Source organism: Hyla sarda, chromosome 6 (genome assembly GCF_029499605.1).
Source record: "Hyla sarda isolate aHylSar1 chromosome 6, aHylSar1.hap1, whole genome shotgun sequence".
NCBI lineage: Eukaryota > Metazoa > Chordata > Amphibia > Anura > Hylidae > Hyla > Hyla sarda.
Window position 1 is genome coordinate 247946452 of NC_079194.1, and position 26355 is coordinate 247972806.

At 42.2% G+C, this 26355-nt stretch overlaps 1 protein-coding gene across 1 annotated transcript in view; it reads left to right on the forward strand.

The window, feature by feature from the left end:
• The window catches only part of LOC130276902 (mucin-2-like), a 379260-nt gene that overhangs the window by 202989 nt on the left and 149916 nt on the right, over window positions 1-26355 (forward strand). The window contains exon 15 of the mRNA XM_056526896.1: window positions 17901-23851. Within this exon, the coding sequence (XP_056382871.1) occupies window positions 17901-23851 (5951 nt within the window). The remainder of the gene's footprint in view (window positions 1-17900; window positions 23852-26355) is intronic.

Consider the following 26355-nt stretch of genomic DNA (forward strand, 5'->3'; position numbering starts at 1 on the left):
TTTTCAAAATCACACTGTGTTGAGACTATGAAATTTTTTTCATTTAAAATCTTAGCGTCTTTCTTCCAAAGAAGCCTATATATTTAAAAAAATCCAATAAAAAATGCCATGTGGGTTTAAACATTTTGTGGTTTTGGGGCGTTTTTACCTCTCTTTTGAACTTTACATTTAGAAAAAAAGGGATGCACAGGCAGCTTTTATAAATTTTGTTGAGTACCGTATATACTCGAGTATAAGCCGAGTTTTTCAGCACGATTTTTCGTGCTGAAAACACCCCCCTCGGCTTATACTCGAGTGAACTCTCCACCCGCAGTGGTCTTCAACCTGCGGACCTCCAGAGGTTTCAAAACTACAACTCCCAGCAAGCCCGGGCAGCCATCGGCTGTCCGGGCTTGCTGGGAGTTGTAGTTTTGAAACCTCCGGAGGTCCGCAGGTTGAAGACCACTGCGGCCTTCGACATCATCCAGCCCCCTCTCACCCCCTTTAGTTCTGTACAGTACTCACCTCCGCTCGGCGCTGGTCCGGTGCTGCAGGACTGTTCGGAGAGGAGGTGGTCCGGTGGGATAGTGGTTCCGGGCTGCTATCTTCACCGGGGAGGCCTCTTATAAGCGCTTCGGGCCCGGCCCCAGAATAGTCACGTTGCCTTGACAACAACGCAGAGGTATGTTCATTGCCAACGTACTTCTGCGTCATTGTCAAGGCAACGCCTCTATTCCGGGCCCGCAGCGCGGAGAAGAGGCGCCCCCGGTGAAGATAGCAGCCCAGAACCACTATCCCACCGGACCACCTCCTCTCCGGACAGTCCTGCAGCACCGGACCAGCGCCAAGAGGAGGTGAGTACTGTACAGAACTAAAGGGGGGTGAGAGGGGGCTGGATGATGTCGAAGGCCGCAGTGGTCTTCAACCTGCGGACCTCCTGAGGTTTCAAAACTACAACTCCCAGCAAGCCCGGACAGCCGATGGCTTGCTGGGAGTTGTAGTTTTGAAACCTCTGGAGGTCCGCAGGTTGAAGACCACTGAGGGCGGATAATGACAAGAGGATGATGAAGGGGGGGGGGTGGGGATGATGACAAGGGGATGATGAAGGGGGTGGGGATGATGACAAGCGGATGATGAAGGGGGGGTGTGGCAGGGAGCTGAAAGAGAGCCACGGACAATATTAATAGTGGAAGCCAGGTAAGATAATGTATGATATGAAAAGATAGATTAAAACATGAATTAATGAATGAATGATTGATATTTGATTTGTTTTTCATGTTTTTTTTGGTGTGTTGGTTTATATATATATACGGTATATATATATATATATATATATATATATATATATATATATATATATATATATATATGTATATATATATATATGGTTTACATGTTTTTAATTTTAATTATTATTTGCATAAATGTTTATTTACAGGTCATTTGTACTTTTTTCACAGTTAAAATGTCTGATGTGTATTTTTTCCCTTTCGCCTGATTTTATTTACATTTTCAAATTTTACAGCTCAATACTCTAAAAAGGAAAAGTAGGTCAAGTACATGCTTATTGCTAAATATGTCAATTGCTCTGACCACGAGTCAATTGGATTAGAATGTTGGGGCAGAATTTGAAAATTAAAGTAAAATCATGTTAGCAAAAGGGAAAAATACGCACCACACATATTTTAACTGCAAAAAAAAAAAAAAAAAAAAAGCAACCTGTAAAAAAAAAAGTTCATGCAAATAATAATAAAAACGTCAATATATCTTACAATAAATGTGTACAAAAATAAATAAATCCATATGAACCAACATGCCGAATTACACATAAAGGACATGAATCAATCACTTTATTCATCATTTATTCATGAATGATTCATGTTTTAATCTATCATTTCATATCATTATCTTACCTGGCTTCCATTGTTAGTATTGTTTCTGCTTTTTTTTTTTTTTTTTTTTTTTGCTGTCAAGAAAAACGCAGGAAAAGACCCAAGTGGAAACTTAGTCTTATAGATTTTGTGGCCAACCATTCTTTACAACATTGCTTCATTTTATTAAGATTTGTTGGCATTTATTTATCCACAGTTCTTTTAGAGCCAGTCCACACTGCTGAATTTTAATCTGCAAAATTCTGTTGTATAGTTGCGCTTGCAGCTGGGTCCCATAGTTTCCCATGGGATTCTGCTGCTCTTTGCACATTTCTTAATTTCCTGGCGGAATGGGCATCTGCCAAAAGAATGAACATGTTCCTTTTTAGGGCAGAATTTAGCAGAAGAATCCTGTAGAAGTCAATGGGAACTGTATTTCTGTCCAGAAAATCCCTTTTGTGAGCAGAATAGCGGCAGAATTATAAGGGAAATTCAGTCCGGAATTTCCCATTTATTTTTTGCTAACCATCCGTTTTGTGGTGTTCTTCTCTGCATGTTGTATTGTGCTTTTTTGCTCTGTGTACTTTGCGCAAATTCCACTGCTGACAAAATGAGCGGACCATGCAAAATAGGCATGCTAAAGCAAAAAGCATACATAAAACATATGTAACTAAAACAATAAAAAATTAAAAGGTACTTCAGTTATCAGTGCCTCAACATCTAAGGACATTTTGTTGTATTACCGCTTCCCTGCTATCTCTGTTGTCTCTTTCGGTTTATTTCAGCACTCTCTTCTGTTGCTGGTTCTGTATGGTCTGGTATGCAAATATTCCAAAAGGAGCTGTCCTTTTTTTTTTTTTTTTTTTCCTGTCTTGAACCAGAATTTAACATTAAATTTCAACAGTTGAATTTCTGGTGAAATTCTGCTTCAATTCTATGTGGAATTGAAAAAAAATCTCTGAAATTAATATAGAGCAGACCAGCTGAATTTAAGCTGTGTTTCACCAGTAAAGCAGTTGTCCCAAAAAGCAAAGTTGGTAAAAGCAGATGTGTACCACATACATATATTTAACGTAGTCCAAATGTGCTGTTTTTATGTAAAATATCAAACATCCCTGTCGAGTTCCTCTCCCTCCCATGCATTTGATCACTTTTCTCTGAGGTCTGACCCTGCTTTTGTCACACAACAGAGCACACCAGTGGAAACCAACTTCCATTACCTTCAGGATCCTGCAGCATGTGTTACCCTCCTTAGTGGGTCCTCAGTAACCAAGTGCAGCTGTTACCAAAACAATGCAGGGCATGGGGCATAACTGACCTTATATCTCTGAAACAGGACATTTTCAGAAATACTTTTACATTTTAAACATGGTTAATTTCACATAATGCATTAGTTTAGACCTGTTTTATTTTTTTTTATTTTTTTTATCGGACAGCTGCTGTAAGGTCCCACCACAGCAAGTCAATTGCTTTGAGGTCTAGACTGGGTCTCTGGCCCAGATTTATCTTTAAAAGAAAATAAAAGAAAAAAAAAGAAAAACTGGAGTGATTTGCTAATAACAACTAGTTACAGCTCAGCTTTCCTATCTTAACCTCTTAAGGACTCAAGGTTTTTCAGTTTTTGCACTTTCGTTTTTTCCTCCTCACCTTTTATAAATCATAACCCATTCAATTATGCACCTACAGACTCATATGATGGCTTTTTTTTGCGCCACCAATTCTACTTTGTATTGACATCAGTCATTTTACCCCAAAATCTATGGCAAAACAAAAAAAATAAAAAATCATTGTGCGACAAAATTGAAAAAAAAAAAAAAAAAAAAACTGTCATTTTGTAACTTTTGGGGGCTTCCGTTTTTAAGCAGTGCAGTTTTTGGTAAATATGACACCTTCTCTTTATTCTGTAGGTCCATACCATTAAAATTATACCCTACTTATATAGGTTTGATTTTGTTTTACTTCTGGAGAAAAACATAACTACATGCACAACATTTTTTACGTTTAAAAATGTCCTCTTCTGACCCCTATATCTTTTTTATTTTTCTGCATACAAGGATGTATGAGGGCTAATTTTTTTGTGCCGTGATCTGAAGTTTTTATGAGTACCACTTTTGTTTTGATTGGACTTTTTGATCGCTTTTTATTCATTTTTTTATGGTATAAAAAACATCTACGCCGTGCAGTTTAATTAATGATATATTTTTATAGTTTGGACATTTACGCAATACCACATACGTTTATATTTATTTAATTTTACATAGTTTTTTTTTAATGGGAAAAGGGGGGTGATTCCTTTTATTAGGGAAGGGGTTAAATCATCTTAATTAACTTTTTTTTTTTCACTTTTTTTTTTGCAATGTTATAGCCCCATAGGGGATTATAACATGCAGTACATTGATTGCAGGCACTGATCAATGTTATGCCATAGCATTGCATTGATCAGTGTTATTGGCGGTCGATTGCTCAAGCCTTGATCTCCGGCTTGGAGCAATCATTGATTGGATGCTGAGGAGGAAGGTAGGGACCCTCCCCGTGTGTCCTCAGCTGGGCGGGACACCACAGTTTCACTGCTGTGGTCCCAATCAGCCTGACTGAGCGGCCGGGATGCAGTTTTTTTTTACATTTTAGACGCGGCGATCATCTTTGATCGCCGCATCTAAGGGATTTATACCGGAAATCACAGCACCCAACATCATCACATTACCGACCCGATATAACGCGGGGACACCTTGTAGGGCGCACAGGTACGTCCTTAAGAGGTTAATAAGCTCTGGTAAAGTGAAAGCTGAGTTATAATAGGTTGTTATGGGCATATCACTCCACTTTTTCTTTCATACTGTTTGATAAATCTAGACCACTATACCCTTTGTATTTAACACTACCACACACTATGTTCTCTAGATATTCCACAGCCACACTGTTACGCCGAGCGCTCCGGGTCCCCGCTCCTCCCCGGAGCGCTCGCAGCGTTTATCTGCTCGCAGCGCCCGGTCAGACCCGCTGACCGGGAGCACTGCGATAGTGTCTCTAGCAGGGATGCGATCCGCGATGCGGGATGCGCCCGCTCGCGGTTCGCATCCCAGCCTGCTTATCAGACCCGTCTTCCGTCTGTCCAGTCCCGGCGCGCGCGGCCCCGCTCACTAGGGCGCGCGCGCCGTCTCTCTGCGATTTAAAGGGCCAGTGCGCCGCTGATTGGCGCCTGGTCCAAATTAGTAGTTTCACCTGTGCACTGGTCTATATTACCTCACTTCCCCTTCCCTGTATTGCCGGATCTTGTTGCCATTATGCCAGTGAAAGCGTTCCTTGTATGTCCCAAGCCAGTGTTCCAGACCTCCTGCCGTTGCCCCTGACTACGATCCTTGCTGCCTGCCCTGACCTTCTGCTACGTCCGACCTTGCTCTTGCCTAATCCCCTGTACCGCGCCTATCACAGCAGTCAGTCGGGGTTGAGTCGCTATCGGGTGGAACGACCTGGGGGTTACCTGCCGCAGCAAGTCCATCCCGCTTTGCGGCGGGCTCCAGTGAATACCAGTAACCCCTTAGACTCCGTTCCCCTGGTACGGCCCACGTCATCACCCCACTGACACAGAGGATCCACCACCAGTGTCCTCTCAGTACCCAGATCCTGACAGTAGATTCGGCCATGGATCCCGCTGAGGTCCCGCTGCGGTCCTGCTGCCAGTTGTCGCTGACCTTACCACGGTGGTCGCCCAGCAGTCGCAACAGATAGCGAAACAAGGTCATCAGCTGTCTCAACTGACTGTTATGCTACAACAGCTTTTACCAAAGCTACAGCAACCATCTCCTCCGCCAGCTCCTTCACTTCCTCCGCAGCGAGTGGCCGCTTCCAGCCTCCGCTTGACCCTGCCGGACAAAATTGATGGGGACTCTAAATTATGCCATGGTTTTCTCTCGCAATGTTCCCTGCATTTGGAGATGATGTCGGACCAATTTCCCACTGAACGGTCAAAGGTGGCTTTCGTGGTTAGTCTCCTGTCTGGGAAGGCCTTGTCATGGGCCACACTGCTCTGGGACCGCAATGATCCTGTCACTGCCACTGCCACTGTTCAGTCCTTCTTCGCTGAGGTTCGTAGTGTCTTCGAGGAACCAGCCTGAGCCTCTTCTGCCGAAACAGCCTTGCTGAACCTGGTCCAAGGAAATTCTTCTGTAGGCGAATATGCCATCCAATTTTGTACCCTCGCCTCTGAATTATCTTGGAACAACGAGGCCCTCTGCGCGACCTTTAAAAAAGGCCTATCCAGTAACATCAAGGATGTGCTGTCCGCACGAGAAATTCCTTCCAACCTGCATGAACTTATCCATTTGGCCACCCGCATTGACATGCGTTTTTCCGAAAAACGGCCAGGAGCTCCATCAGGATATTGACTTTGTTCGCACCAGGCGATTTCTCTCCCCGGCTCCTCTCTTCTCTGGTCCACTGCAATCTGTTCCTGTGCCTTCTGCCGTGGAGGCTATGCAAGTAGACCGGTCTCGCCTGACCCTACAAGAGAGGACTCGCCGGCGCAATGAGAGCCTATGCTTGTACTGTGCCAGTACCGAACACTTCCTGAAGGATTGTCCTATCCGTCCTCCGCGTCAGGAAAGACGCACTCCGATTCCGCACAAAGGTGAGACAGCTCTAGGTGTGAACTCTGCTTCTCCACGTCTTACTGTGCCTGTGCGGATTTCTTCCTCTGCTAACTCCTCCTTCTCAGCTGTGGCCTTCTTGGATTCAGGCTCTGCAGGATATTTTATTTTGGCCTCTTTCGTTAACAGGTTCAACATCCCAGTGACCAGTCTCGCCAGACCTCTCTATATCGCTTCAGTTAATGGAGAAAAATTGGACTGTACTGTGCGTTACTGCACAGAACCCCTGTTAATGTGCATTGGATCTCATCACGAAAAAATTTAATATCTGGTCCTCTCTAACTGCACTTCTGAAATTCTCCTCGGCTTGCCTTGGCTCCAATGCCATTCTCCTACCCTTGACTGGACCACCAGGGAGATCAAGAGCTGGGGTGCTTCTTGCCACAAAAAATGCCTCACGTCTGCTCCCAGTCCCGTCAGTCAAACCTCAGTGACTCCTCCTATACCAGGTCTCCCCAAGGCCTATCAGGACTATGCCAATGTTTTTTGCAAAAAACAAGCAGAGACTTTGCCTCCTCACAGGCCTTATGACTGCCCTATTGATCTCCTACCTGGTACTACTCCACCCCGGGGCAGGATCTACCCTCTATCTGCTCCTGAGACTCAAGCCATGTCAGACTACATCCAAGAAAATTTAAAAAGGGGATTCATCCGCAAGTCTTCATCCCCTGCCGGAGCGGGGTTCTTCTTTGTCTCCAAAAAAGATGGTTCCTTACGGCCGTGCATCAATTACCGTGGTTTAAATAAGATCACTATAAAAAACCGCTATCCCCTGTTTCTTATCTCGGAACTCTTTGACCGCCTATGTGGCGCTAACATCTTCACCAAATTGGACTTAAGAGGCGCATATAATCTCATCCGCATCAGGAAAGGGGATGAGTGGAAGACTGCATTTAATACCAGAGACGGACATTTTGAATATCTGGTTATGCCCTTTGGGCTCTGCAATGCCCCCGCTGTCTTCCAGGACTTCGTGAATGAAATATTTTGGGATCTGTTATATACCTGTGTTGTGGTTTACCTGGACGACATTTTGATTTTTTCTTCTAGCCTCGAAGAACACAGCCACCATGTCCGTCTAGTGCTCCAGAGACTCAGTGACAATCAATTATTTGCCAAGATAGAGAAATGTCTCTTTGAATGCCAATCTCTTCCCTTTCTAGGTTATTTAGTCTCTGGCCAGGGACTTCAAATGGACCCAGACAAACTGTCAGCCGTTTTAGATTGGCCACGCCCCTCCGAACTCCGAGCTATCCAACGCTTCTTGGGGTTTGCCAATTACTACCGACAGTTTATTCCGCATTTTTCCACCATTCTGGCTCCAATTGTGGCCCTAACCAAGAAGAACGCCAACCCTAAGTCCTGGCCTCCCCAAGCAGATGAGGCATTCAATCGTCTCAAAACTGCCTTTGCTTCTGCTCCCGTACTCTCCAGACCTGATCCATCTAAACCCTTCTTGCTGGAGGTAGACGCTTCCTCGGTGGGAGCCGGAGCTGTACTCCTACAAAAAAAACTCTACTGGACATAACATTACTTGTGGTTTCTTTTCTAAGACCTTCTCTCCGGCGGAGAAAAATTACTCCATTGGTGATCGAGAACTTCTGGCCATTAAACTAGCCCTCGAAGAATGGAGGCACCTGCTGGAGGGTTCCAAATACCCAATTGTTATCTACATGGATCACAAGAATCTCTCGTATCTTCAGTCTGCCCAACGGCTGAACTCATGCCAGGCTAGGTGGTCGTTGTTTTTTGCCCATTTTAACTTCGAGATTCATTTTCGCCCTGCTGACAAAAACATCAGGGCTGATGCCCTTTCTCGTTCCTCTGTTGCTTCCGAAACGGAAGCCCCCCTGCAACACATTGTTCCTCCAGAGTGTCTGATCTCCTCTTCTCCAGCTTCTATCAGACAAACACCTCCTGGAAAGACTTTCTTCCCCCCGCGCCAGCGCCTCAAGATCCTCGGGTGGGGACATTCCTCGCACCTCGCCGGCCATGCTGGCGTCAAGAAGTCCATCCAACTCATCTCTCGTTTATACTGATGGCCTACCCTGGAGGCAGATGTCGCTGATTTTGTTCGGGCCTGTACAGTTTGTGCCCGGGACAAGACTCCTCGCCAGAAGCCTGCCGGTCTCCTTCATCCTCTGCCTGTCCCTGAGCTACCATGGTCTCAGATTGCCATGGATTTTATAACGGACCTGCTTTTATCCCATGGCAACACAGTAATTTGGGTGATCGTTGATCGTTTCTCAAAGATGGCACATTTTATTCCACTTCCAGGCCTTCCTTCTGCGCCACAGTTGGGGAAACAATTTTTTGTGCACATTTTTCGCCTTCACAGGCTTCCCACGCATATCGTCTCGGATAGAGGCGTTCAATTTGTATTGAAATTTTGGAGAGCTCTCTGTAATCAACTAAAAATCAAATTAAATGTCTCGTCTTCCTATCATCCCCAATCCAATGGGCAAGTAGAGAGAGTTAATCAGATCCCTGGTGACTATTTGCGACATTTTGTTTCCTCCCGCCAGGACGATTGGGCCGATCTTCTACCCTGGGCTGAATTCTCGTACAATTTCAAGGACTCTGAATTCTCCGCCAAATCCCCGTTCTTTGTGGTGTACGGCCGCCACCCTCTTCCCCCCCTCCCCACTCCCACCCCTTCTGGTTTGCCTGCTGTTGACGAAGTTACCCGGGACTTCTCCACCATCTGGAAGGAAACTCAAAAATCCCTTCTTCAGGCCTCATCCTGGATGAAGAAGCATGCCGACAAAAAGAGAAGAACTCCTCCTGTCTTTGCTCCTGGAGACAAAGTGTGGCTCTCCGCCAAGTATATCCGCTTTCGTGTCCCCAGTTATAAACTGGGACCACATTATCTTGGACCCTTTAAGATCAAGTGCCAAATCAATCCTGTCTCCTACAAACTCCTTCTTCCCCCTTCTCTCCGTATTCCTAACGCTTTTCATGTTTGTCTCCTTAAACCGCTTGTCTTCTTGCGTCTAAGACGGTCAGAGGTAAAAAAAAAAATTCTTGTAGATTGGGAGAATTGCGGTCCTGAGGAGAGATCATGGGAGTCCGAGGATAACAACCTAGACAAAGACCTCATTCACAAATTTTTGGGTTCCAAAAAGAGGGGGAGACCCAAGGGGGGGTACTGTTACGCCGAGCGCTCCGGGTCCCCGCTCCTTCCCGGAGCGCTCGCAGCGTTTACCTGCTCGCAGCGCCCCGGTCAGACCCGCTGACCGGGAGCGCTGTCATAGTGTCTCTAGCAGGGATGCGATCCGCGATGCGGGGCGCGCCCGCTCGCGGTTCGCATCCCAGCCTGCTTATCAGACCCGTCCTCCGTCTGTCCAGACCAGTAGGGCGCGCGCGCGGCGGCTCTCTGCGATTTAAAGGGCCAGTGTGCCGCTGATTGGCGCCTGGTCCAAATTAGTAATTTCACCTGTGCGCTGGTCTATATTACCTCACTTCCCCTTCCCTGTATTGCCGGATCTTGTTACCATTGTGCCAGTGAAAGCGTTCCTTGTATGTCCCAAGCCAGTGTTCCAGACCTCCTGCCGTTGCCCCTGACTACGATCCTTGCTGCCTGCCCTGACCTTCTGCTACGTCCGACCTTGCTCTTGCCTAATCCCTTGTACCGCGCCTATCTCAGCAGTCAGTCGGGGTTGAGTCGCTATCGCGTGGAACGACCTGGGGGTTACCTGTCGCAGCAAGTCCATCCCGCTTTGCGGCGGGCTCTGGTGAATACCAGTAACCCCTTAGACTCCGTTCCCCTGGTACGGCCCACGTCATCAACCCACTGACACAGAGGATCCACCACCAGTGTCCTCTCAATACCCGCATCCTGACACACACACTGAACTCTCTAACTATAATCTTGCCAGTCACTGTACCTTCTAAACATTACCCTGCCACACACTGTGCTTTCTAAAAACAATGGTATTTTACCGATATTTCCAGATCCCGGACGGTAATTCTGTATGAAAAATACCAGCTGCAGGGGCTACCAAGGAAACAAACGTTCCATGACCCCCACAGAGAGGAACACAGGGGAGTACAAGCCTGTCTCTCTGCCTCTTTTTTTTCTCTGCCACTGAGATGCTGGAGGAGCATGAGGCAGACAAGCCTTAGCAGCAGGAGGAGGGCACAGCCACTTACCCAGACACCAAGACAGGAATGTGAAGAGCAGTGATACCCTGCAGGGGCCTGAGCAGGTAATGGAAAGCTGCTACATGATGCATTATGCATAGTGCCACTGTTCACACACCAGTGATGCAGAACCAAACAGTTCATACAATACTCCAGTGTTTAGCAACCAGGGTGCCTCCAGATGTTGCAAAACTGCAACTCCCAGCATGGGAAACACTGCAATACTCATTTACCTATTAGCAGCGGCACTCTAAATCTCTGTTCACACCTGCTTCCTGGCATTAGTTTATATACTAAGAGCACCTTAAGAGTCTATTCACACGTACAGCATTCTGCACAGATTTGATGCGCAGATTTGATGTGTGGTGACCCATGGTGATGGCGGGACCATGGAGTGTAGTGGTGTAGGTGGATGGGGCAAGATGGTATTAACCCTCGGGGCAAGGTGTTATTAACCCCTAATGTTCGTGACGCCAGAGTGGTTTTTGGGTACTGGAACCACCCAAATGGTATCTAAGCTATTCCAATAGCTAGGCAGTGAAAATGAGAGTCCACAACCAGGTTATGGTTTAACAGAGGCTTTATGGAGGTCAGATAGGTGTTGTTATCTTCAAAGCTAGGCCAGAATCCCAGAGAGGTGGCCAGGAACACAGAAGGACCTTGCAACTTGCTGGGACCAATTAGACTTGTAATAGAATTGACTTAAGGCTTGACTAGACTGTAGTTAGTGACAGCAGACATAGACTTGACATACTGGAATGACTGCAGATTTGAGGCCTTCCAGGTACACTTACACTGAGATCTCTTTTTTCCACTGTTCCTCATCAAAATCATAACAGCATAAGAGAAAGAATTGTAATGGCCACCCACCCCCTTATATAGAGGGGCTGATCTAAAGCCCATTGGTCAAGCATGCGGGTCATGTGTTAAACTGGTGCCCTCTGGGTAACATCATGTGATAACATAACGTGACATTTCACAGGTCCTTTAGACATTTACTGGAGTTCTCCAAAGGTCCTTTATACTAACTAGACATTGATACACTGACTATAATCCTATGAAAATAAATGACACTATAGTAAAAGCAGGGGAGACACTGCAGGAGAGCCCCCAGGTCACTGAGGGACTCAACCTGACAGGGCCTAAGTGTAGTGCAGGACCATGTCCTGTACTGGGACAATACAAACCCCCCTACTTAACACAAGTCACCCTCAACGCAGGTTCTGTCAGGGTTGAGGGTCTAGGTGGCCCTGGGGCCAGATGTAGTCCTGGGGCATTTTCTGCAAAAAAACATCCTTTCCAGGCTGGTAAATTTCCTTTGGTAAAATTGCTAACATAAGAGTCTCTGTAGTATTGTCCATACATGCTCTGACTTTTGGTTGCTCAAACGAGAACAGGATTAATAATGACTAGGACCAATATATATATAACTGTACTTTGAGGACATTTGATGATGCACTTAATAACTTGACTATGCAAAACAGTGGATTAAACACAACATGACATTTGGACTATGCATGTAACATAATACTCATGACTAGACTTACGACTATATATTAGACATTTTATACATGACTATACTTAATACTTACAAGACATTTGCGGATTGGGTTGCCTGAGGCTCTCTGCCCAATGCCTTGGCTTCTGGGGTCCCTTCCCATTTAAAACACTTCTCCCCAGAACACTATATTTAAGTTTATTCTAGACATTTTTATGCTAGACAACTGATATAGATAACATTTGGACATTTCTGTTACCTCATATTGACTATGTGCATTACCTAGTATCAGGAGTACCTTCTGGCCAGTAAAGTACCCTGTGCACGAACACAAGAACACATGACATTAGACATTAAAGTAGACTTGTAGTGTAATTTTGCGTGATACAGTACTACTGTACACTGTGACTTTTGGTGTACAATAACTTATTTACATTTTATTAGACCTTAGCAAACATAATACAGGACCATAACCTTTTAGTGTACCTCCGTAACCATTTTTATAGAACAGACTATATTACTTTAGGTATCTACATAACAGTTCATGTACTGCTCCGTAGTCCATGTACATCAAACAGTTCATGGATTTGGCTTGTTTGTGCCTATGTAAAGCTAATAGTGAATCTCCTCTAACAAGGAGTCTCTCGGCCGAAGCAGAGCCCATTACTTACTAATCTTGGATGCAGTGAAGTTATATTGACAAGTATGTCAGGCACAATGCTTGAACGTTGCAATAAACCTGTAACAACAAAAGTATGCTAGTGCATTACAGTCAGTCTGGCGACCAAGTCTGGTTAATACTAACTACCCAAGGGCAGTAGGGGGCCAAATGAACCAAAAAATTACTAAACCCCTGCACCTGAGCCCAGGGTATGAAACCCCTATAATGCTACCCCTAAAACGTAACTTTTACTTATTAGTGTTACAAATGTGTTATCCCAACAAAAAAATTAGATTAAAACTGATAACCAGATGATCTAATATAAGTACAGATTATAACGGGAGAACAATCTCCAATTGTTAGTCATGTAGCCCTGCAGTGGCCACTGAAAATTGGATCATTCTTGTATGGCTTAAAATACACACTATTGCCGCCTCTACATGTTTCGCCACATCCACGGCTTTCTCAAGATGCAATGGAGGCAATGGCTGCTGCAAGATGGCGGCAGGGGTATTTATAGCCCACCCCACTGATGTCATAATGGTGAGCCCATTCACTCTCACCAATAGGTATTGCCGTTACAAATATTGTTAGAAAGGTTGCCAATCCCGTGTGACCAGTAATTATAATCACCTGAATGAAGTATAGACTCACCAATTGCATGATGCGCTATGTCCCTGTTTCCGAGTATGACGCGTGTACGTCATACTCTGTCATCAGGTAGTGCCGGTATTCTGTACCTGTGTCACTATAATGCGCCGCGCATGTCCGCTGCACGCTGTGAAGAACTTCTATTCTTGCGGACATCGCTGTGACTACTGCAAATGCGCTAGAACTTAATCCAAGGCTCGCTTTGGAGAGCGAGCTGCGCATGTATTAGCATTTAGAAAAAAATACGTGCTCTGTCCCTAAGTCTTCTCAAAGCCGATCCACAAGCTCATACAAGAGAAGTAAGATTATAGGGACAAGTAGAACTGTGTGAGTATATTATTAGTTAGATGAATATATAAATAGATCTTATATATATATGAATTCTAAATAGTTTGTTGTGTTGCCAATAGAAATAAGGTCTACTAATTATAAGGGAGCAAGTGAATGAAATGAGATTACAATTCAGAAATGCTACCAATAAAAGCAGCAAGTCTGATTAGTTCTTACCATTAAAAGTTAAATTTACTATGAAGTGAATAATATATAGAGGGAAGATAATCCAATAATAAATCTAAGAGCCCTTTGTTGGCAAAAATGAAAGAATTCACTGTAAGGTTATTAAAGACTACCAAACCAAAGAACGATAGCTTGCACTCACCACATAAACTGTGTCTAGGCGTCCGGAGGTCCGGAATCACTGGGAAGCATCAAGGAAAACGCTGAAGCGCTCAGAGGCTATACGGGTCATTTCACGTGACAGTGCATGCTTCTTCCGGCCTCATCATTTACTGTAGCTTTATTGCATGCACCTAACAGGTGTCAATTGTTTTGCTAGATCCATGTACTGCCCCACGGACGTTTCCTTTGCAACAGCTGTGTTTATAACAGGAGTGCTCTCCCCTCTACTTCCTCCTTTATTTTTATTTTTTTATTAAAGACTACGTTGGCAAAATGATGATATTCACTGTAAGGCTGTTGAAAAACACATATCCTGCCAGGTTCAAATGCCCCTAATGGAAACGGGAGAGGTCAACCTGATATAACATATTAGCAGCTGCCAAAAATTATATAAATTGGGAATGAAATATCCATAAACTAACAAAACTAATACATTGAAGGCTAAATTTACAGAAAGGCTGCGAAAGAAAAGCCTTCAGTTAATCCCAACAGTGTCTGGCTCTGTAATCGACAGATCCATCTGGCCTCCTCTTGTAGTAGAAAAAAAACGACCTTATTCTAGGCGCTAATCGCAGAATAAGGTCTGTTTTTTTCTGCTCCTCTCCTTAACTGCATGGGAGAAGATTCTATCCTCTCCTGTTTGGACCTTGAGCTTTGCAGTTCGCTCCTTCTCTACATCAAGTACCCCAAAGGGGTGATATGCCTGTTTTTTGCTCTCTCTGGTGAGCGACAAAAAAAAGAGACCTCGCTACTCCAGTCCCGGCTGGGACCCTGGTGTCTAATAATACACGAGGCGCTGCCTTCTCTCCTCTCCTTTTTTCTCTCCTTCTACAGGTTCCTCTTGTTGTAGACCAGTGTCAATATTCCCTTTCCAGGGACCAAATTTCAATTGGCATAGTCCCACAAATTTGAGATCCTCTGATCTACCATTGTGTACTGCAAGGATATGCCTTGCCAGAGGAATATCTTTATTCGTCCTGATGTTACTCAAATGCTGTAAGATCCTTCTACGCAATTCTTGAGTCATTTTGCCCACATAAATTTGGGGGCATGTACAATGGGCAGCGTATATATGAAGTTGCGCGATCCGCAGTTAATGAATTGTTTTATTTGATAAATGCGATGGTTTTCTGTATATGTCGGCAAATACTACAGTGGCCACAGGGGTATGTGCCCACTGTATTGCTCTTTAGCCAAGTGCCTCCACTATTTTCAGTTTTAAGGTGACTGTGCACCAACTTATCTTTAAGGCTAGGGCCTTTACGGAAAGTCACACTCGGTGTGCTGCCTATAACTGGCAAGAGATCAGTATCTCTTGCTAGAAGGTACCAGTGTCGTCTAAGAATAGACATTATTTGGTCAGTATGACCATCATGACCAGGTACCAATACATCTAACTTTTTTAGATGCGTCCACTGTCCTAGACCCGGTTAGTAAATTGTTTCTCTCTGAGTTACATGCTCTATGGTATGCTTGTTTTAAACATTTGCGAGGGTATCCCCTCTGTCTAAATCTTTTTAAAAGATTGGAGCTTTCCTTCTGAAAGCTAGTCACCTCAGAGCAATTCCTTCTTGCCCTGAGATACTCTTTTTTCAGAGATCCCGGGTGCCAGCTATGGTCATCAATATATATTCTCAAGTCCAAGAAATTAATGGTTCTGCCTCCAATTTCTGAGGTAAAAGTCATTCCGATGTTACCATTTAATTTGTCAGTAAAGTACCATTAAAAAGGAAATAATTGTAAGAATAAATGTCAATACAAATTTATTGTGACCGTAAAAAAGTGTACTTTTAGTGCTTAGATATCTGGAGACAGCTTCAAGACCTAGCTGGTGCCGTATGTTGCTGTAAAGACTCTCTATGTCCGGACTTGTTAGAATAGTGGTATCTGTTACCATTATGTCTGTCAATTTAAGGACGGTGTCCTTGGTGTTTTGCAGATAAGACGGAAGTGTAGTGACAAAAGGTGAAAGAAAGTGATCAAGATAGGACAGTCATTCACTGAAACAATAGGTCTCTCCCTAAAAGGAATTGTGGACTTGTGCATCTTAGGAAGTGCATTAAATGTGGCAATAGTGAGACAGGGATTAAACATATATTTAAATTCATCTTCAGAGATGAGGCCACCTTCTTTTGCAGAAACAAGTAAGTTCTTGAACTCTTGCAGATAAGCCATGGTGGAGTCGGATGGTAATCTTTAATATTTAGTGTGATCAGATAGCAAAACCATCCACATACTGATATAGTCATTTTTGTGCATAACGACAACATTGCCGCCCTTGTTACTGGGCTTAATGACAATGTCTTCATTATTTCTCAGGGCAGTAAGGGCCAACTGTTCCTCCTTTTCCAAATTGGAGCTAATCCTTCTCCCATCCAGGTGGATCTTACTGATTTCTTGAGTGACAATATCCACAAAGATTTCAATATTTGGATATTGGGAGAAGCAAGGAGTGATTTTGGATTTAGATCTTAACTCAGTGATAGGTGCATCAAAGATGGGTTCATTCCCTTCACTTTCTAACAGTAGTTCATGTAAAGTGTGTCTCACAGTTTCGTCTTGTAGCTGTGTTCTAGAATCATGCTCTTGTGCGTGTAATTTATGCAGCGCAAGTTTGCGTGCAAATAGATTAACGTCCTTCACCCTAGTGATGGTTAAACTTTTCTGTACACAAAGTTACTTAGACAACTTTCTTCGTCCACTAAGTGAGTTTCTTGAAGGGGCACTATATCAGAGGAAAGAAGTTTGAAGTGGTGTAATACCATCTCTCTCTTGTGACCCCACCCCCCAACCAAAGAAGATTGTAAGATCCATGACCAAACTAAACAGAGGCCAGCCCTTCGGAACCCTATCCCACACCAAAGGCCTTATAGCCCTAGTGACTTCCTATATTCCACACATCAGGAGAGCAACACTAGAGACCAGACCAAATCCCAACATCCCTAACCAGAGAGAACATGGTTAGACAATCAATAATCCAACTAAAAGCCATAGAGAGCATGTCATAGCATAAACACCGCTAGTGGCGGACCTAGAATGAACACTCCAACTATGGTGTCCCCCATTTTTTGGTCAAGGCCTCCGCTGACCTAAGGAATCCCTCCAAGCCTGCCCCTCCCAGCCCTTTCCCTCCATCATCCCTGAATCAGTAAAAGTCAACCCCTCAGTGTCTGTGAAATAACCTTCTATTTTTGTCTAAATCAGTGATGTTGGACCAAACCCCGAATACCTTAACAGACAGAAGTTATGTGACCTATGAGAAGTCACCAAGTAAATATAAAAGTGTTTTTGGTGTTTTTTTAGGTAGTCCCACTTGATGATGATCATTTACATTTAACTAGCAGCACCTAGCTGCTACTTTTAAATTTTTATGCAAGCATAATTTTTTGCACGCTACTTTTGGACTTCTAGTCTGGTTTAAATAAGTTAGTTTTTAATAAGACAATATAAACTGCAACGTGTTGCTCATTTGAGGTTGTATTTACAAAAGTTGTGGAACTTCTAAGGATCAGATTTTTTCTATTCTGGTAAGGATCCGAATTTTTATTTTTATTTTCTACAATTTTTCTGATTCATGTAATCATAGCATTTAAAGAGGATATACTTTCTTTTTTTCATGACTGTATCTGTAAAGATATTAAAGCTGTATCAGTCACGGTAATAATATATCATTGTCTTGCAGTGCCTTAAATTAGATACCAGAAGCATATATATCATGGATTTATATCAAAAGTAAAATTAACAAAAATTAATCTTTTCAAATTTCTTCTTAGATTTCACACCTATAAAGACAAGTGGTTTTACTACTATTACTACTACAAAACCTTTAACCAAGGCTTTAAGTTCAATGGCCATTAAAATATCGAGCTCAATAAAAAGCTCTGAAACATCCACAACGCTTAGAAAAACAGAAATGTCAACAGGATCTCTGCAATCCTCAATATTAACTAAAATGATCTCCTCCACCTCTCCTGAGAAAAGTCAGACAACTAAATCATCTACAGTTGGCAGTAGTGCAGTTACATCATTCTTGACAACAGCTTTGTCATCCCCAAGATTATCAACAATGACTACAACACCTATCAGGACAAGCAGTTTTACTACTACTGCTGCTACTACTACCACTCCTACTACTACTACTACAACTACTACCACGCCTACTACTACAAAACCTTTTACCAAAACTTCAACTTTGAGTTCAATGGCTGCCAAAGTATCAAGCACAATTAAAAGCCCTGAAACATCCACAACTCTTGGAAAAACAGAAAGGTCAACAGGATCTCTGCAATCCACAATATTAACTAAAATGATCTCCTCTACCTCTTCTGGAAGAAGTCAGACAACTAAATCATCTACAGTTGGCAGTAGTGCAGTTACATCATTCTTGACAACAGCTTTGTCATCCCCAAGATTATCAACAATAACTACAACACCTATCAGGACAAGCAGTTTTACTACTACTGCTGCTACTACTACCACTCCTACTACTACCACTCCTACTACTACTACTACTGCTGCTACTACTACTACTACTACTGCTGCTACTACTACCACTCCTACTACAACTACCACTCCTACTACTACAAAACCTTTTATTAAAACTTCAACTTTGAGTTCAATGGCTGCCAAAGTTTCAAGCACAATAAAAAGCCCTGAAACATCCACAACTCTTGGAAAAACAGAAAGGTCAACAGGATCTCTGCAATCCACAATATTAACTAAAATGATCTCCTCTACCTCTTCTGGAAGAAGTCAGACAACTAAATCATCTACAGTTGGCAGTAGTGCAGTTACATCATTCTTGACAACAGCTTTCTCATCCCCAAGATTATCAACAATAACTACAACACCTATCAGGACAAGCAGTTTTACTACTACTGCTGCTACTACTACCACTCCTACTACTACTACCACTCCTACTACTACTACTGCTACTACTACCACTCCTGCTACTACTACTACCACCACTCCTACTACTACTACTACCACTCCTACTACTACAAAACCTTTTACTAAAACTTCAACTTTGAGTTCAATGGCTGCCAAAGTATCAAGCACAATAAAAAGCCCTGAAACATCCACAACTCTTGGAGAAACAGAAAGGTCAACAGGATCTCTGCAATCCACAATATTAACTAAAATGATCTCCTCTACCTCTTCTGGAAGAAGTCAGACAACTAAATCATCTACAGTTGGCAGTAGTGCAGTTACATCATTCTTGACAACAGCTTTCTCATCCCCAAGATTATCAACAATAACTACAACACCTATCAGGACAAGCAGTTTTACTACTACTGCTGCTACTACTACCACTCCTACTACTACTACCACTCCTACTACTACTGCTGCTACTACTACCACTCCTGCTACTACTACTACCACCACTCCTACTACTACTACTACCACTCCTACTACTTCAAAACCTTTTACTAAAACTTCAACTTTGAGTTCAATGGCTGCCAAAGTATCAAGCACAATAAAAAGCCCTGAAACATCCACAACTCTTGGAGAAACAGAAAGGTCAACAGGATCTCTGCAATCCACAATATTAACTAAAATGATCTCCTCTACCTCTACTGGAAGAAGTCAGACAACTAAATCATCTACAGTTGGCAGTAGTGCAGTTACATCATTCTTGACAACAGCTTTGTCATCCCCAAGATTATCAACAATAACTACAACACCTATCAGGACAAGCAGTTTTACTTCTACTGCTGCTACTACTACAACTCCTCCTCCTACTACTACTGCTGCTACTACTACTACCACTGCTACTACTACTACCACTCCTACTACTACTACTACCACTCCTACTACTACTACTACCACCACTCCCACTAATACTACTACCACTCCTACTACTACAAAACCTTTTACTAAAACTTCAACTTTGAGTTCAATGGCTGCCAAAGTATCAAGCACAATAAAAAGCCCTGAAACATCCACAACTCTTGGAAAAACAGAAAGGTCAACAGGATCTCTGCAATCCACAATATTATCAACAAAAATAGTCTCCACCTCTATTGGGAGTAGCCAGACAACTAAATCATCTACAGGTGGCAGTAGTGCATTTTCATCATTCTTGACAACAGCTTTGTCATCCCCAAGATTATCAACAATAACTACAACACCTATCAGCTCAAGCAGTTTTACTACCACTCCTGCTAGTACTACTACAACGACTACCACTCCTACTACTACTACTACTAGTACTACCACCACTCTTACTCCTACTACTACCACTCCTACTATTACAAAACCTTTTACCAAAACTTCAACTTTGAGTTCAATGGCTGCCAAAGTATCAAGCACAACAAAAAGCCCTGAAACATCCACAACGCTTGGAAAAACAGAAAGGTCAACAGGATCTCTGCAATCCTCAGTATTAACTAAAATGATCTCCTCTACCTCTCCTGAGAAAAGTCAGACAACGAAATCATCTACAGTTGGCAGTAGTGCAGTTACATCATTCTTGACAACAGCTTTGTCATCCCCAAGATTATCAACAATAACTACAACACCTATCAGGACAAGCAGTTTTACTACTACTGCTGCTGCTACTACTACCACTCCTACTACTACTACTACCACTCCTACTACTACTACTACTACTGCTGCTACTACTACTGCTGCTACTACTACCACTCCTACTACTACTACTACCACTCATACTACTACTACTACTACTACTACTACCACCACTCCTACTACTACCACTCCTACTACTACAAAACCTTTTACTAAAACTTCAACTTTGAGTTCAATGGCTGCCAAAGTATCAAGCACAATAAAAAGCCCTGAAACATCCACAACTAAATCATCTACAGTTGGCAGTAGTGCAGTTTCATCATTCTTGACAACAGCTTTGTCATCCCCAAGATTATCAACAATAACTACAACACCTATCAGGACAAGCAGTTTTACTACCACTCCTACTAGTACTAGTACAACGACTACCACTCCTATTACTACCACTCCTCCTACTACTACTACTACCACCACTCCTACTACAACTACAACTACTACTACTACTACTACTACCACTCCTACTACTACAAAACCTTTTACCAAAACTTCAACTTTGAGTTCAATGGCTGCCAAAGTATCAAGCACAATAAAAAGCCCTGAAACATCCACAACTAAATCTACAGTTGGCAGTAGTGCAGTTACATCATTCTTGACAACAGCTTTGCCATCCCCAAGATTATCAACAATAACTACAACACCTATCAGGACAAGCAGTTTTACTACTACTGCTGCTACTACTACCACTCCTACTACTACTACCACTCCTACTACTGCTGCTGCTACTACTACCACTCCTGCTACTACTACTACTACCATCACTCCTACTACTACTACTACCACTCCTACTACTACGAAACCTTTTACTAAAACTTCAACTTTGAGTTCAATGGCTGCCAAAGTATCAAGCACAATAAAAAGCCCTGAAACATCCACAACTCTTGGAAAAACAGAAAGGTCAACAGGATCTCTGCAATCCACAATTTTAACTAAAATGATCTCCTCTACCTCTTCTGGAAGAAGTCAGACAACTAAATCATCTACAGTTGGCACTAGTGCAGTTACATCATTCTTGACAACAGCTTTGTCATCCCCAAGATTATCAACAATAACTACAACACCTATCAGGACAAGCAGTTTTACTACTACTGCTGCTACTACTACCACTCCTACTACTACTACTACCACTCCTACTACTACTACTACTGCTGCTGCTGCTACTACTGCTGCTACTACTACCACTTCTGCTACTACAACTACCACTCCTACTACTACTACTACTACCACTCCTACTACTACAAGCAGTTTTACTACTACTGCTGCTACTACTACCACTCCTACTACTACTACTACCACTCCTACTACTACTACTACTACTACTGCTGCTACTACTACTGCTGCTACTACTACCACTTCTACTACTACTACTACCACCACTCCTACTACTACTACTACTACTACTACCACTCCTACTACTACAAGCAGTTTTACTACTACTGCTGCTACTACTACCACTCCTACTACTACTACTACTACTGCTGCTACTACTACTGCTGCTACTACTACCACTTCTACTACTACTACCACTCCTACTACTACTACTACTACTACTACCACCACTCCTACTACTACTACTACTACTACCACTCCTACTACTACAAGCAGTTTTACTACTACTGCTGCTACTACTACCACTCCTACTATTACTACCACTCCTCCTACTACTACTACTACCACCACTCCTACTACTACTACTACTACTACTACTACCACTCCTACTACTACAAGCAGTTTTACTACTACTGCTGCTACTACTACCACTCCTACTACTACCACTCCTACTACTACTACTACTACTACTACTACTACTACTGCTGCTGCTACTACTACTGCTGCTACTACTACCACTTCTACTACTACTACTACTACCACTCCTACTACTACTACTACTACTACCACCACTCCTACTACTACTACTACTACTACTACTACCACTCCTACTACTACAAGCAGTTTTACTACTACTGCTGCTACTACTACCACTCCTACTATTACTACCACTCCTCCTACTACTACTACTACTACTACTACCACCACTCCTACTACTACTACTACTACTACTACTACTACTACCACTCCTACTACTACAAAACCTTTTACTAAAACCTCAACTTTGAGTTCAATGGCTGCCAAAGTATCAAGCACAATAAAAAGGCCTGAAACATCCACAACTCTTGGAAAAACAGAAAGGTCAACAGGATCTCTGCAATCCACAATATTATCAACAAAAATAGTCTCCACCTCTATTGGGAGTAGCCAGACAACTAAATCATCTACAGGTGGCAGTAGTGCAGTTTCATCATTCTTGACAACAGCTTTGTCATCCCCAAGATTATCAACAATAACTACAAAACCTATCAGCTCAAGCAGTTTTACTACCACTCCTACTAGTACTACTACAACGACTACCACTCCTACTACTACTACTACTAATACTACCACCACTCCTACTCCTACTACTACCACTCCTACTACTACAAAACCTTTTACCAAAACTTTAACTTTGAGTTCAATGGCTGCCAAAGTATCAAGCACAACAAAAAGCCCTGAAACATCCACAACACTTGGAAAAACAGAAAGGTCAACAGGATCTCTGCAATCCTCAATATTAACTAAAATGATCTCCTCCACCTCTCCTGAGAAAAGTCAGACAACTAAATCATCTACAGTTGGCAGTAGTGCAGTTACATCATTCTTGACAACCACTTTGTCATCCTCAAGATTATCAACAATAACTACAACACCTATCAGGACAAGCAGTTTAACTACTACTACTACTTCTACAAAACCTTTTACCAAGGCTTCAACTGTAAGTTTAATGGGTACTGAAGTATCACGCACAATGAAAAGTCCTGAAACAACTCCTGAAAAAACACTAGTTACAGCAATTTTTAAAACCAGTGTACCTTCTTCAGCCTTTACAACACCACAACCATTCTCAAGTCTGCCTGTAACCTCTACTCTATTAAGGACAATTATAGTTTCTGCTACAAGGAAAGGCGTAAGTGAGACTTCACCTCTTACTTCACAGCTATCCAGTAAAACGGGAGAGGGGATTTTTACTGGGTTTGATAAACCTGGTAAACCAACAACTGTTATGCCATCCATATCAAAACCTATACAGAGAACTCAAGAGCAGGTTCGTAGCACATTTTGTGTATTTAACAAAAATTATGTTTTTGAAATCATAAACTAAGTATATGATTGTAGACTTGTATTATATTTTACAAAACCAATGTATGCTAAGCTGATTATCATTTTTAACTGTTCATTTTTTGGGAATTTGGTTATACTACAACTTCCTTCATGCTAAATTCATGCATACAATAATATATGCATTTAATATGAATCTTTGATTAATTCCATTGTACATCACCAATACAGCCCCCTGATGTTCTAAATATCAATGCGTGAGGCCAAGTTTTCTATCTTTCACGGCACAAACTCTCCAGGACCAGAAAAACCCATAAAATAGCACAAATCCTATATACCATCAGTTTGTTAAATGCAACATCTATTTGCAACCAATGCTTTTTCTTGTAGGCAATGCACTAAATAGGAAGGCAGGATGAAATCACTGTTAGAGAGGAGCAAACTTTTTAAAAATTCTGTTTCTCTGTTCTAGCTGAACCTCAAAATAAAAAGTTTGGTTTTGTCAGAACTGGATGTAACATTTATATTACTTTTAATAGATCCCCTGGGCACTGCACTGACCTGGGGAATCTTTTCTTAGCCTAACACAGCAAGTTAATGCTACTATTTACAGCTATGGCTTGCTGTCAATGCTGAACTAGAAACTTTTGGCCATTGCCAGGAGAGAAACAGAAGTAAGTTTTGTTTTGTTTTTTTCTTTCTTTTTTACTTTTAGTTTTTTTCATAACTTAATTAAATGCTTAATAAAAATATTGGGAGGAGAGGAGAGTAGAGAAGGAAGCTAAAACCACGCTGCTGGCAGAGATCAGTCAGCATCCACGGAGATCGCAAACCACAAGGTGTGCTGAATAAACTTTATTCTTATCACACAATGCGTTTTGGGCAGGAAACCCTTTCATCAGGCATGATAGAACAGTAATGAAGTGCAGAGGTTATATACATACAGACAATGATAAACTGACATCACAACCGGAGCTGATGTATCAGAACAGGTAAGGAAACGTCATATTACTCATACAAGATATAAAATTGAATAGTTTAAAAATATGTAGTAAAAAAAGGTATATATATATATATATATATATATATATATATATATATATATATCTAACATGCAAGTGGATTGACATAAATTATGTCAAAGCAATTTATGAAAATCAGTATTAGGGATAATGTATAAAAGCGGGATATCCCAGAGGTTCAGGTGTCTGTTCTTTCTATGCATTCATTAAGGCCCTCCGGCCAAAGCGTGTTGAGACGGAAGATCCAGAAAGATTCTCTATTAATAAGACACAGAAAGTGATTTGGCACATCGGTGCCAATCGATTCTATAACAAAGACTAATGCAGTCTGTTTCACAGGCATGGTTTGATGCAATATGCCGGGAGACACTGTGCTGCATAAAACTGATGCTAATGTTATGTTGATGTTTGTTCATTCTCATCCGCAGGGATTGTATGGTCCTACCTATATATTGAACTCCACATTTGCAGGATAGGAAGTAAATCACATAAGAGGAAGAGCTATTGTAGTGCTCCTTTGCGTTTATTATTTCTTTGGTGAAATTAGAGGAGATGCTAGGAGTACCATCCGAAGGTATCCATTTACACCATAGTCATCTTTGTATACCACATTGAAATGTGCAATTATGGGAAATTTTTGAGGGAATTGTGGTGGGTGTTTCACTCAGTTTACTTAGCCTGCTAGATGATTGCGGCGAGTTTTGGCTCTCCGATATGTAATTGCTGGTTTTGCTGATAATATTTTCTTAAGAATGGGATCAGCTAGAAGCTTGGGCCAATGTTTATTAAGAATTCCACATATTTTATTAGGTGCATTATTAAAAGTGGTTATAAAGTTATATTTTCTTGTTGAATCTTTTTTCAGAGTTGGATTTCTTCTTGTGCTTTCCATTTTGCTCGAACAAATCTTTCTGGGATAGTGTACTGGCTTTTTTAAAAGCAGTACTTAGAATCTTTTTCAGGTACCCCTTTTCGACAAACCTTGTTTGTAGTATCTTGGATTGTCGGACAAAGTCTTCATTTTTACTACAATTTTTTCTGATCTGCTGATACTGGCCATATGGAGTGTTCTTAATCCATTTCAGAAAATGGCAGCTATTAATGTTCAAAAAACTATTCACATCAACTTTTTTAAAGTGTGTACATGTCTGTAAATATGAACTCTTGTCTTTATTTTTTCTCGATCTGGAGATTTTTAAATATGTTTTTGACATGGTTGGGGTGAATTTTAAGCCCCAATCATTCTTATTAAGATTTAAAACAAACTCAGTGACTTCCTCCTCCGAGCCATTTCTTATGATGATGAGGTCATCTATATACCTTTTATAAAACCGGATACGGGGATCAGCCACATATAGGGACTCGAATTACCCCACAAACAAATTAGCATAACTTGCACAGTGTGCATCAGTTTTATGCACAGTGTCTCCCAGCAGATTGCATCAAAACATGCCAGTGATACAGACTG